General features: G+C 47.1%; 5 protein-coding genes across 5 annotated transcripts; 2 read left to right on the top strand and 3 right to left on the bottom strand.

Moving 5' to 3' along the window:
- Positions 1–122: 122 nt before the first annotated feature.
- Positions 123–1476, bottom strand: BGW36DRAFT_442442 (putative fructosyl amino acid oxidase; the record flags this gene model as incomplete). Its single annotated transcript, XM_046221579.1, has 1 exon — positions 123–1476. The coding sequence occupies exon 1, from the start codon at positions 1416–1418 to the stop codon at positions 123–125; it is 1296 nt and encodes a 431-aa protein (XP_046065610.1). The 5' UTR covers positions 1419–1476.
- Positions 1477–2246: 770 nt separating this feature from the next.
- On the bottom strand, positions 2247–3812 carry BGW36DRAFT_402187 (putative allantoate permease; the record flags this gene model as incomplete). Its single annotated transcript, XM_046218838.1, has 2 exons — positions 2247–3176; positions 3225–3812. 2 exons carry the CDS (start codon positions 3810–3812, stop codon positions 2247–2249), a joined length of 1518 nt encoding a protein of 505 aa, XP_046065609.1.
- A 320-nt stretch (positions 3813–4132) lies between these two features.
- BGW36DRAFT_78436 (putative 5-oxoprolinase) lies at positions 4133–8936 on the top strand. The gene is made up of 8 exons (XM_046222586.1): positions 4133–4560; positions 4616–5224; positions 5277–5523; positions 5571–5669; positions 5721–7159; positions 7227–7412; positions 7466–8669; positions 8738–8936. Exons 1-8 carry the CDS (start codon positions 4503–4505, stop codon positions 8868–8870), a joined length of 3975 nt encoding a protein of 1324 aa, XP_046065608.1. The 5' UTR covers positions 4133–4502; the 3' UTR covers positions 8871–8936.
- A 535-nt stretch (positions 8937–9471) lies between these two features.
- Positions 9472–10420, top strand: BGW36DRAFT_308902 (putative short chain dehydrogenase/ reductase; the record flags this gene model as incomplete). The annotated part of the gene is made up of 2 exons (XM_046212368.1): positions 9472–10076; positions 10141–10420. 2 exons carry the CDS (start codon positions 9472–9474, stop codon positions 10418–10420), a joined length of 885 nt encoding a protein of 294 aa, XP_046065607.1.
- A 376-nt stretch (positions 10421–10796) lies between these two features.
- BGW36DRAFT_433944 (uncharacterized protein) lies at positions 10797–12417 on the bottom strand (the record flags this gene model as incomplete). The annotated part of the gene is made up of 4 exons (XM_046221343.1): positions 10797–11532; positions 11584–11893; positions 11944–12054; positions 12111–12417. 4 exons carry the CDS (start codon positions 12415–12417, stop codon positions 10797–10799), a joined length of 1464 nt encoding a protein of 487 aa, XP_046065606.1.
- Between the last annotated feature and the right edge of the window lie 220 nt (positions 12418–12637).

The following is a 12637-nucleotide window of genomic DNA, read 5'->3' as shown; positions in this document are numbered from 1 at the left end:
AATCACAGGCGTAAAATATAGGTGGAGACATGAGATGTAGACTCTTTGTATTCAAGAACTGCTATTTATTGCCATTTATTATGTGACTGTGTCTAGCATGTAATTATATAGGTAGTAGCTGTCTATAATTTAGCTATACTGTCTCTCTGACTCTCTCGGACTCGTCTCCCACGCCACCCCACCAGGTCATCCAACTCCAGCTCCGGATCCAAATGCGCCAGGTTTTTGGTATTAACATCCTCTCCTGCCCGCCATCGCCAATGACGCACAATCTCTGCATCAAGCCTATCCTCTATCAGATCTGCAACATATTTACCAATAATCGGCAGAAACTTGAACCCGTGAGCCGAGCCTCCCGTAGCAATATAAAGCCCCTGATGATTGGGATGTCGCGTAACAAGGAAATGGCGATCCGCCATATCAGCATCCCAGCACAGCCGAGTATAGCAAAACGGACGATGTGCCAACTCTGGAAACACCTGTTTCAGATTCCTCCGCATCGTTGCTTCAATATCCAGCGGCAGATCGTCAGCGGGCGATTGCGTGAATGTGTGCGGGATTGAAGTCGTGATTCCAGATATGGGACTCGTCGTGGTGTTGGTGATGAACTGGCTATGGGCCATTTTGAACACACCATCTTTTTGCGGCGGGAAGAAGTAGCTTTGTTCAAGATTGTCAAGGATGGGGAGTGATGCGTATCGTTGGGTCTCTTCGGGAGTCATCTGGATGTGAGCAACAGCATGGCCCTTGGCAGTCAACTGGCCCTTGAGATCGATCAGACTAGGCATCCATGCGCCAGCAGCCATGATAACAATATCCGCCCTATGCACCGATCCGTCGAGAGTAACTACGCCCCTGCAAACCCCTGACGAATTGACAAGCTGTTGCACATACCCCCTGTCACCGGTCACATACTCGACACCACTTCTCTCCGCCGCCAGGGCCATTTGATGCAACGCTTCACCCGCATTCGCCCACCCGGCCGTTGGATTCCAAACATTGATATTCCACCCGTCCAATCCCCCCGTCACCAGCGGCAGCCGAGCACGGATCTGATCTGGGGTCAGACGCTCGAGACCGCGGACATTGAGTTTCTTGGAGGTTTCAAATGAGCCTTCGACGAACGGGACTGAGAGCTTATTTGCACTCAGAATCCAACCAGGGACGTGGTACAGCCCATTGAACATGTCCCAGCTGCGCCACGCCTCGATGGACTCAATAGCCATTTTGGCATACAGCGGTTCATTGTAGTCGCTGCGAATGACTTTGCTGATATCAGTTGACGCGGCTTCGCGTGATGGCGTTGGGTAGCGGTCGAGCACGCGGATGGATCTGTAGCCTCGCTGTGAGAGGTGATAGGCCGTCGAGGTGCCAAAGGCGCCGGCACCGACGATGAGGATTTGAGTGTCAGGGTGCATTTTGAAATATCAAAATAGGAAAAAGAGGAATTTGCGCCCGCGAACTGATTGTCTGGACTCAAAACGTAGAGCGGAGATGGTCACACCCATTCTAAATACTAACATCTCCCTATAAATACATAGGAAGAGGAAGATCTTGCAATCATACCAACATCCTGCAAACCCGAATGTGCTCGCTTGCGTCGCCTCAAGCTGCCTTTGGCGCAGAGAGAAGCTAGTAGATACTAATCAGTACGCAGCTACAAGTGTGACTAAACGTAAGAGATAAGAAATCATAGCCTAGAAGAAATAAGGAATGTGGGGAGTTTCACACATAGCAGCTAGTCTAACTATGTATCATGTACGTATTTTGTCGTGCGGGGTAGAATCGATTTGTCGGGTTTCGCCCCGAGACTTGGAGGTTTGAGTTTAAGTGGTGGATGCTGCGTGGGATGTGCTTGTGTGTACATCGCTCCGGCCTTCCTAAAGCACAGTAGTTGTCAAACTTTAAACCGCTATACCAAAAAGGGTGCAACCCTTGGGAAGGATTCTTGTAGTATTATAGTCGCATATTATTTCTGACAGTAGTATACTACCGGCCAATTAAATCACGCACGGTGTCTGCTCTGATATTGTTACAAATAGAATGGTGTTCTGCTGGCCAGTGTGGAGTATAAGAATGTTCTTCAAACTGTATTTACTTTGATTGACTTAGCTATATTTCTGTTTAATTACATGGACAACACTCTTATTTAGAAGCCAGAATATTAATTGGTAAAGCCAGAGTGTACAGTTGACATTGTGGTCAATCGCGGAAAGCTGATCAGCTTGGAAAGTAGAATATAGTTTTCAATAAGTATACCTGAAATCCTTCTTCTCCTTATCAGTCTGGTCGGAGAACGCATTCAACGCGACTTCCGTAGGTTGACGGTGTTCTCGGTCACGTCTCCTATTCTCCATATGGCACAAAAACCCATAAGCAGAAATAGAGACAATTGCGACAACCAAGCACGCCAGAAGGCCTTCGTATCCATGGGAATAAGCCGGCGCATCAGATGAGCGGAAGAGCTGGGGGCCGACGATATTCCCGACACAGTAGGCCAGGAAGTAGATAGCATTCATAGTCAGCTTTTTGGAGTGGCCACTAGTATTAGCCATTGGCAGCGACGTGGACAGCACATACGGGCCCCAGTAGGTGTAGAAGACATAGTAGGCCGCTAAAAGGCCGTGCTTGTTATCTCGAGGTAATTTCCACATCAGAATGGCACAGACCATAGGCACGAGATTGGACAGAGCAATGACTAGGCAGCGCGTGTTTCGGAAACGTGAAGCAATGAAAGAAAGCAGAAGTTGCCAGACGGTGGCTAACACTCCTGTTGGAATTCCTAGCACTGTTGTAACTAGAGAGGAGTAGCCTAGTCCGGAGACAATGATAGCAGCAAAAGTTACTAGTCCTCCGTTAGGGATGTTTTGTGCCAGCGAGAATAACGCGAGGAGCCAGGTTTTGGGGTCTGCGAGGCACTCTCGCACTTGATATAGCTTAATCGTTTTATCTTCAACTCCTGTGTTGTTATCCTTGACACGCTCAAGGCAGACGTATTTTTCTCGATCAGACATATACCAGCATTTCACAGGTGAATCTGGAAGGAAAATATAGACCATCACAGACCAAACAACCGTGAAAGCTCCTAAAACAAGGAACAACAGGCGCCAGGGATGGAGACCAGTTGTCGTATGGCCAATGCCATAGCTCACAAGACCGGCAAAGACGGAAGACAGCTATTCAAACATTAGTGATGTAACTCGTGTAATGGCAGGTCTTCTTACCTGGTTGAACCAAAATGCAACCCTAATAGGCTGTTCATTAGTAGTCCACCACATGACTGTTAAGATGCTGGATATCGGAAAAGTGACGGATTCAAGCATGCCCATGATAAACCGAGTTGTAGCCAGACCAGCGAAATTGTGAGTCGCCGCCGTGCACATCAAGAGGATTGCCCATCCCATGATGCAAGCCGCATAGAATTTGGCGATGGGTAACCGCTGAATGACAAATGCGGCAGGATATTCAGCTATCAAGTATCCAAAATAAAAGATCGAACCGACCCAGGAATACTGATTGCCCACCAAATGGGTATCTGTTTTCATCCCGTAGATGGCCGCATTGGAGATGATGACTTTGTCGACAGCGGCCAAGACCACAGTGACCATAATCATGGGAATCATGATCAAGTCGATTTTCCACAACACCTTGCGAGCCTCAGTCGGTGTGATGGGCTCAGCCAGCACGGCCGGGTCCAGCTCGCGCAAGAACTTGGCAGCAACATCTGCGTCTTCTCTGTGGTTATTGTCAACCACCTCCCCGACCTTTGCAATTTCCAGGTCTTTAGGCCCCTCTTTTGTAATCTCTGACATCTTGTCGCTATTTGCACTCATTCTGTCGCGGTCTCTTGGATTGAATCAGCAAAACCAAAGCAGTGACTCTGCAAAGTCAAATCTCGCAAAGACCCTGGACAGCTCTCCATCAGCCGGGTCTTGAAGACAGCCATGCAGATATAAGCCATTGCCTGGCGTTGCCATGTCAAGAGCATTGACACTCTGGCGATGTAGACAGTCTCCCGGCCTTATCAGGTGACGGCTCTGGGAAGGTCGTAGCGAAGCCGAGGGGGACCCGCCCCGTCATTAAGCAGATTTGACGCGGTCGATAAACTCCACCCACACTAAACTACCTAAACTCTCGTTCCACCGTCTGCCAGGGGTTTTATGGCTTCGAATTCGTGCAGCAACTTCCGGATTGCCCCGCTTCTCCACCCTCCTGTCTTGGCTGGGATAACACGCGGGATGATGCATGCTCCCCATTTTCGGCTTGGCCGAATGAGTCTAGATATCACTGAGCCCGCTCGTATACGATGACTCCAGGATGTTTCTCTTCTCGACTCGACCTGCCTACTGCACACACGGTCGGTTCGCCGGAAGAGCCATTCGATAGTCCCCAATTCTATCGACTGCCGCCTGAGAGATATAATACTGTGGTTTATGGGGCTGTTGAAAACACCCTGGCACCAACCTGTAGTTGATGAGGTCAAAATTCTGTGACAGACCATCATGGCTCCTCATAAACTAGATGTCGACGTCGACGGTTTAAATATCAAGATAGCCATTGGTTTGTGGTCTCCTGTAAATAAAAAGCTGGAATGTCGACTGACTGAGAACAATAGACCGAGGTGGTACTTTTACTGACTGCCTTGGGATTATCGGTGGACGAAAGGATGATATTGTCGTTAAGCTACTGTCTCAAGATCCATCCAACTATGCCGATGCTCCTATTGAGGGTATACGCCGTATCCTAGAACAGGCGACAGGCAAAAGTTTCCCACGAAACCAAAAGCTGAACACAACAGACTTTTCTAGTGTTAGCATCCGGATGGGAACTACTGTTGCAACAAATGCACTGTTGGAACGCAAAGGTGACCGGGTTGCTTTGTTAGCTACCAAAGGGTTCAAAGATGCCCTGAGAATTGGCAACCAATCCCGGCCTCATCTGTTTGATCTCAATATTCGACGACCGGACGTTTTATACGAAGATGTGATTGAGGTCGATGAAAGAGTGACTATTGAAGATTACCAGCAAAACCCAGCCCCGGATCGCAATGGACTTGCAGCTTCTCTCGAGTCGGATCCAGGTCTGACTCGTGGTGTAAGCGGAGAGGTAGTACGAGTTCTACAAAAGATAGATGAAGCCAAGGTTCGGAACGACTTGCAAATATTATATGACAAGGGCTATCGCTCAATCGCAGTTGTGTTGGTGCATTCGTATACATTCCAAGGTAAGTCACTAGATGATCTTCTAGCATTATAGCCCCACTGACCGCAATCAAGATCATGAGCTGGCTGTAGAACGCATTGCAAAGGAGATTGGATTTCCGAATATATCACTCTCGAGCCAGCTTCTTCCAATGATAAAAATGACATCTCGAGGCGCTTCGGCCACCGCTGATGCTTATCTGACTCCTGTAATTCGACGGTATATTGATGGATTCCGATCTGGGTTCAAAGATGGTCTTCGGTCTAATGAAACTCGATGCGAATTTATGCAGAGTGATGGTGGTTTAGTCAACTTTGAGAAGTGAGAAATCTCTTAGAAGCAAAGGGATTGATAACTGACTTTTCTAGATTTTCTGGGCTTCGAGCTATTCTTTCGGGACCAGCCGGTGGTGTCGTGGGACATGCGCGTACATCTTTTGACCCGGCAGACGGCACTCCTGTCATAGGGTAAGTCAATGATTTTTCGTTGTAATAAGGCAATAGTGCTTATAGTATTAGATTTGATATGGGAGGTACAAGTACTGATGTGTCGCGATACGATGGAAAGTTCGAACACACATTCGAGAATACTACTGCTGGCGTGACAATCATGGCCCCTCAACTTGACATCAACACCGTTGCCGCTGGAGGTGGTAGCATATTATTCTGGAGACATGGTCTTTTTGTAGTGGGTCCCGATTCTGCTGGAGCTCACCCTGGACCTTCCTGCTACAGAAAAGGTGGCCCACTGACAGTGACAGACGCAAATTTGTTCCTAGGCAGGCTTCTCCCTGAATATTTCCCCAAAATCTTTGGACCCAATGAGAACGAGCCGCTTGATGTGGAGATCACTCGAAAGAAATTCGCTGAGCTCGCACAACAGATCAACGAAGAGACTGGTCAGTCAAAATCGGCGGAAGAAATTGCTCTCGGTTTCATTGAAGTTGCCAATGAATCAATGGCAAAGCCAATTAGGGCACTTACGGAAGCTCGTGGATACGAAACTTCTGCCCATAATTTGGCTTGTTTTGGGGGCGCTGGAGGCCAGCACGCTTGTGCTATTGCTTCGTCTTTATCAATTCAAACTGTTATTATCCATCGCTACTCGTCTATTCTTTCTGCATACGGAATGGCATTGGCAGATGTTGTCCACGAGGCTCAGGAGCCGGCTTCGGGATTCCTAGATGAAAATTCGTTAATAGTCCTCCGTGACCGTATCGAAATCCTCAAGACTAAAGTGCAGACAGAACTGGAGGCTGAAAAAATCCCTAAAGAGCAAATCCATCACGAAGTATATCTGAATTTACGTTACCAGGGAACCGACAACCTGCTTATGATTCTAGATCCAGAGGATGGCAATTTTGCCGAGGCTTTCATTCGAGAACATAAAAGAGAGTTCTCTTTTACATTCCCGGGTCGTCCCATCGTAGTAGAGGATGTTAGAGTGCGTGGGGTTGGCAAATCGTTATCAGTTCCTGCGGAAGCACCACAGGCCGAGTTAAAGGCTACTAAAATGGTATCTGTGGGCAAGGAGAAGGAGGACGATTCTACCACGGTGTGCTTCTCTGGCGTCGGATATGTCACTACTCCTGTTTTCTTTTTGGATAATTTGAGTCCCGGTAGCCATATCAGTGGACCTGCCATGATTATTGACAAAACGCAAACAATTGTTGTTGAGCCGCATGCAACTGCAAAAATTCTGTCACGACACGTTATATTGAACGTGCCTCCGAAGAAGAAGCGTGAAGATAGCGGGGAGTCCACTCTCGTTGTTGACCCAATTCGTCTTTCTGTTTTTGGCTATCGCTTCATGTCGGTAGCAGATCAAATGAGCCGTATGTTTCAAAAGACGTCCGTATCGACAAATATCAAGGAGCGGCTTGATTTCTCATGTGCTGTCTTCTCTCCCGATGGAAAACTGGTGGCTAATGCACCTAATGTTCCTGTTCACCTTGGAAGTAAGCTTTACTACCAGTTCAATATCATCTGTAGAGAACACGTTCATTTTTGGCTGACACTATGTAGGCATGGAATACGCCGTTCGGTATCAACATGAACAATACTCAGGCAAATTACGGCCTGGCGACCACATCTGTACCAACCATCCTTTGGCAGGAGGGACTCATTTACCAGATATCACAATAATAACACCTGTGTGGGATACAGACGGAAAGGAAATAATATTTTATGTGGCTTCGAGAGGTCACCATGGTGAGCGAACTGAACAACCTCCGAACATTATTGGCAGCTAATATAATTAACAGCCGAGATCGGAGGTATTCAACCAGGCTCAATGCCCTCAAATAGCAAAATGCTGTATGAAGAGGGCGCTATGACTATGGGCTTCAAAATTGTTTCTGAAGATCGCTTCAACGAAGACATTGTACGCAAGTTCTTGTATGACGAGCCAGCTTCATATGCAGGATGTAGTGGCACTCGTACGTGGAATGACAATGTTTCCGATTTGAAAGCAGCAATAGCAGCGAATCAAAAGGGAGCGCAGCTTCTTCGCGGCCTGGTTGACGAAAATTCTTTGAAAGTGGTGCACTTTTACATGGACGGCATCAAAGATAATGCCGAAGTTGCCGTTCGTGAATATCTCAAAACAATTGGGAAACAAACCGGAGGAAAACCATTGAGATTTTCAGATTTCATGGACGATGGAACAGAAATCCGACTGGAAATCCGAATAGATAATGAGACTGGGTCTGCCGACTTTGACTTTACCGGCACTGGCCGTGAGACCTTCAACTGTTTGAATGCGCCCAAAGCTATTGCACATTCGGCAATCATATACTCGCTGCGGTGCTTGATAAATGTCGATATACCCCTAAACCAGGGATGTCTGGCGCCGTGCAATGTGATTATTCCGAGTGGAACTCTTCTCAATCCATCTGGAATGGCAGCTGTTTGTGCAGGAAATCCTATCACTTCACAGCGCATCACAGATGTTGTTCTAGGCGCTTTCAATGCCTGTGCCGCATCACAAGGCTGTTGCAATATCATATCCTTCGGGATGGGAGGGCAGGACAAAGATGGCAACGAAGTACCCGGATTTGGTGTAGGCGAAACCATTTGTGGTGGATCAGGTGCTGGCCCTTCATGGCAGGGTACCTCTGCAGTTCATTGCCACATGACCAACACTCGTATCACCGATGCTGAGGTTTATGAGTTGCGATACCCAGTAATTTTGCGGCAATTCTCAATCCGCAAAGACTCTGGTGGAAAAGGTAAGTTCAACGGTGGTGACGGATCCATTAGAGAGCTTGAATTCAGAGTCCCCTTGTCGGTTTCAATGCTTAGTGAGAGGCGTGTCACTCGTCCTTATGGCATGGCAGATGGTGAAGCTGGTCAACCAGGGCTGAACCTGTATATCCGAAAGGAAGTCGACGGCTCCGAGCGTACGATTAACATTGGAGGCAAGATGGAGCTTGATGTGCAGCCTGGAGAACGTATCATTATTCATACGTAAGTGATTTATCCCTAGGACGGACAGTTACATATTGAGCAGTAGTTAGCTGCTAACTTGTGATTAGGCCTGGAGGTGGCGCTTGGGGCTATCCTAATGAAGAAACAGCGGAATCGATACCAGTGACCTCCCCACGAAAAGTATTTGAGCCGCGTGGAAGTGTATTTGCATTTGCTGCCACGGCCGAAGCAGCCCAATAGCCATACATTTAGATAGAGTGACGCGTCTGAATTGACTGTGGTTACTGTCATTTGAATCAAGCTCCCGGCTCAGTCTTTCATTCTCAGACCTATAAACTCCTCTTGGATGTAGGAAAGAAGTAAGCCTTTGCATGTTCTTATTCAAGCGGTAATTTGCCCATTCCTGTATCCACAAGACTTGATTACATCACTTCATAGAATACTGGGAGGATCTTGACGCTAGCCGTTTATAGAAGGAGCTCTCCCATTGGCCACCAGAGTTCAGGTAGGTCCCACACACCGATTGTCCTGCCCGTCTATTCGCCAGCAATGCGAGGACTGGTCCCGCTCGCCTTCCCAAAGTGGAAACCTCTCTCCCATTCAACGACGCGCAAGAAAAGTGACGGCCTGTGAATAGTTTCATGTAAGATCTGGATCATACGAGTATTTTTTTCAGTCGGATTTTATCTTTAAATCCGCAAATAAACAGGATCGCAGGATATAAAGAGAAGCCGAAACTCTCGAGCTTGAGCTGCTTCGAAGCAGACAAAGAACCACGCAAATAACTCTAATATTTTCATATTCATACTCATTTATCATATATTAACTCCTTCATTCAATCATGGAGGATCATTATTCAACTGAGGTTGAGATCGCCAATCAACCCCATAACCTCCCCATCCATGCCACCTCGGAGACCTGCTCTGGCCGCACGTTCATCGTAATCGGCGCCAACACCGGCCTGGGCCTCGAGGCAGCTAGAAGCCTGGTCGCAGCCGGCTCAGCCAAAGTGATCATGGGCGTCCGTAACATCAGCGCCGGTGAGACCGCCAAGGCCGATATCGAGAACACCACTGGTAAGACTGGCATTGCGTCTGTCTGGCTCATCGACCTATCGAGCTACGACTCCGTGAAAGCATTCGCAAAGAAAGCGCTCACGGAACTCGACCGCATCGATGCCCTTATTGAAAACGCCGCGGTGGCCGTGGCCCAGCGTGTGCTTGCTGAAGGACATTTGGTGCCTGTTACTGTAAACGTGTTCAGCACGTTCTTGCTTGCAGTGCTCTTGTTGCCGAGGATGAGCGCCGATGCAAAGAGGTTTGGTATTCTGCCTCATATTTCTATTATCTCGAGTGGAGCGAGTTTCGATTTTGAGAAGGCCTGGAATACGATCAAGAGTGATCCGATTACCAAGATGGAAGATGAGTCGAGTCCGGTCATGGCAACGTATGCAACATCTAGTTGTTCTATATTGTTTGGAAAGGGTTTAACATTTCATTATTTCGAGCAGATACCCCCTAACAAAACTCTTGGAAATTCTGGCAGTTCGATATCTCGCACCTGTGCTGCCTGTGTCTCGCACAGGAGTGGTTATTAACACCGTCAACCCGGGTCTTTGCAAAACCGAGCTTGGTAGAAATGCGCCACCAGAGTTCCGCCAGCAACTCGCTGAGAAGCATGCAAGGTACGGACGGACAGCTGAGGACGGTAGCCGAACGCTTCTCCATGGTGCCTTGGCAGGCAAGGATAGCCACGGAAGCTACCTTAGTAGTTGCACGATTGCCGAGTAAGTTAGACTAAGCTTTTTTGCTGAAGATTTGAAATGTTTTGTTGATGCAAATTATAGTGGCAAGGTGCCCAGCTGGGTGGCAAATGAGGATGGCAAGCAAATCTGGGACATTATTGCCAAAGAATTGGAGACCATCGAGCCTGGTTGTGTGGAAAAGTTGTTTCTGCTGTAATGCTGTATTGAATAAATTCCCTCGCCGTACTTATACATGTTTGGCTAGGCTCAAATATGTGGTGTTAAATGCTAGTGATTTATGTGGAGTAGTCTCAGCTCCGGGTAATCAGTTCTGAATAAATATTATCAACATGAGTAGAGTATTTTCCGTACATATGAGAGGGGAATTGACAATTAACTCGACTTTGTGCAAGGTCACGAAATCAATCGTCCCAATTCTGGTAGAGTAATGATGACGACGACGATAATGACGATACTTCAAGCCAAAGTGTATAGGCCGCAGAGTTGTGAAGAGCATCGACCCACGGAAAAACAGTGATCGTTTGATATACTTCTTCCCAAGTGCGAAGACCAAGGAAGCTCATCGTTTGCGCCGTTATTGGAATGAGCCATGAATAATCATCTGGCCTCGTAAACACCGAAGTTGATGAAATAAACATCGCCCAAAGGCGAACCTGTTGCTCGTCTTGAACACTAGAGGAGGCTACTTGGCAAATAAATCGAAGTGATTGGTATAGAATCGGGTATTCCGAATTTGAGTGGTCCAGTTTCACCAAAAATGTAGTCAGAAATGCCATTAAACCTAAATGAATCGTGTTCGCAACATTATTTGGAAGATATGGTGCATTAAGAGACCTGATGTTAATGAGGCGATATCCGAAAAGTACGAGTGTGTAATGATACGCGATACAATCAAGCTTTGGTGATAGTCCGCTAATAGCATCGTTGATTGATTGAGCAAAGGTCGTGACATCTTGCAAAACACTCCAAAGACCGGAACTTAATTCCTTGAGTAAACAGCTTTGAAGAGTCCTGGGTATGAGGCTACTATTATATGGACGTAACTCCATAGTAACCGTGCGGTCAGCGTCAGCGAGTAGATCATCAACGCTAAATTGTGTTGATGTGCCCCTGTAAAGAGAGTAATCTAGATCGGCTCTGATATAAAAATTCAGTATTAAAAAATTAGTTTTATAGGAAAATTCTTACCGAAATGTTTTGGTTGCTAAAGTAGCTCCTCTCTTTCTCAGCTGCGAGATTCCGCCTCGCAACTCAATCATTCGCAGCAGCCCTCTGAGATGGACCAGGCCTTCTTCAAGTCGGTCTTCGTGACGTTCGTATTGTACTAGCATCAGCACAACTGCAATAGTTGCATCTGAAACATTGGTATCTTCTGATATTCTTTGGTTAACTAGGCGGAAGGTGCGTGAAAGATGCTGCGCAGCCTGTAGTGGATCTTCTGGCTCTACAATAAGATCATGCATAGTCCTATAGAACAATGCTATAGCGCAATGATAAACTACGTGGCGCGTTAGTGACGCTCGACAGAAACTGGTGGCGGACACGTACATGCTTCATCTACAAACATTAGCTCAACCCAGATCGAGCCAGGGTTGCGATGAGGATCCATCGCATTGGTTAGAGCGGGAACATGTCGAGGTGCACCAAAAAAAGCCATAACTAAGATATTCTCCAATATTAGATGTTTGCGTGAATGGATGGGCGGCTATGCTTACCTTGTCTAACACGTTTTCGAGATCCGTCTGGAACGGGTAGAACTGGTAAACCATCTCCCACCTGTCGTTGGATTTCAGAAACATCGTCCAATGTTCGATCGTATGCTTTCGTATTTGAGATTTTTATGCTCTTTGGTTTGTATGTCAAACCCGGAAGGACCTTGGCTCCCACGCGCTGTGCGCTCTTTCGTGATGGTCGCATGACTTTTCTTCCCACATTCTTCCCTAAAGCAGCATGGCTGCGAATTCGCTTTCTTGCCGCCCGGTCAATCAATGGATGGTTATTATCAATAAACTCGAATGGCATGTTGCTGGTAACAAAAGCCCGATATTGGCCGTTGAATATTGTATGTCAGGTTAAGCCGCACGCTTGCAATCTCTAGGAGACACAAGAATAATTTTAGCACTAATGTGCGCATACAACTCAGCTATAGTGACCACCCTTATTAAAATATAAAGTGGATACCGTCTGCCTTACTTGGGTTTCCTCTGGAGGAGCGATTGAGCAATTGTATTGTGGGAGAAAC

The sequence above is a fragment of the Talaromyces proteolyticus genome, assembly GCF_021365285.1.
Source record: "Talaromyces proteolyticus strain PMI_201 chromosome Unknown BGW36scaffold_16, whole genome shotgun sequence".
Classification (NCBI taxonomy): Eukaryota; Fungi; Ascomycota; class Eurotiomycetes; order Eurotiales; family Trichocomaceae; genus Talaromyces; species Talaromyces proteolyticus.
Note: the sequence above shows the minus strand (reverse complement) of the source record. Positions and strands in the feature narration are given on the sequence as shown.

Coding starts and splice junctions, on each gene's coding strand:
- BGW36DRAFT_78436 (XM_046222586.1), top strand. CDS start 4,503: ATGGCTCCTCATAAACTAGATGTCGACGTCGACGGTTTAAATATCAAG. Junction 5,524..5,570: donor GGTTTAGTCAACTTTGAGAA/GTGAGAAATCTC, acceptor TGACTTTTCTAG/ATTTTCTGGGCTTCGAGCTA. Junction 5,670..5,720: donor GACGGCACTCCTGTCATAGG/GTAAGTCAATGA, acceptor TTATAGTATTAG/ATTTGATATGGGAGGTACAA.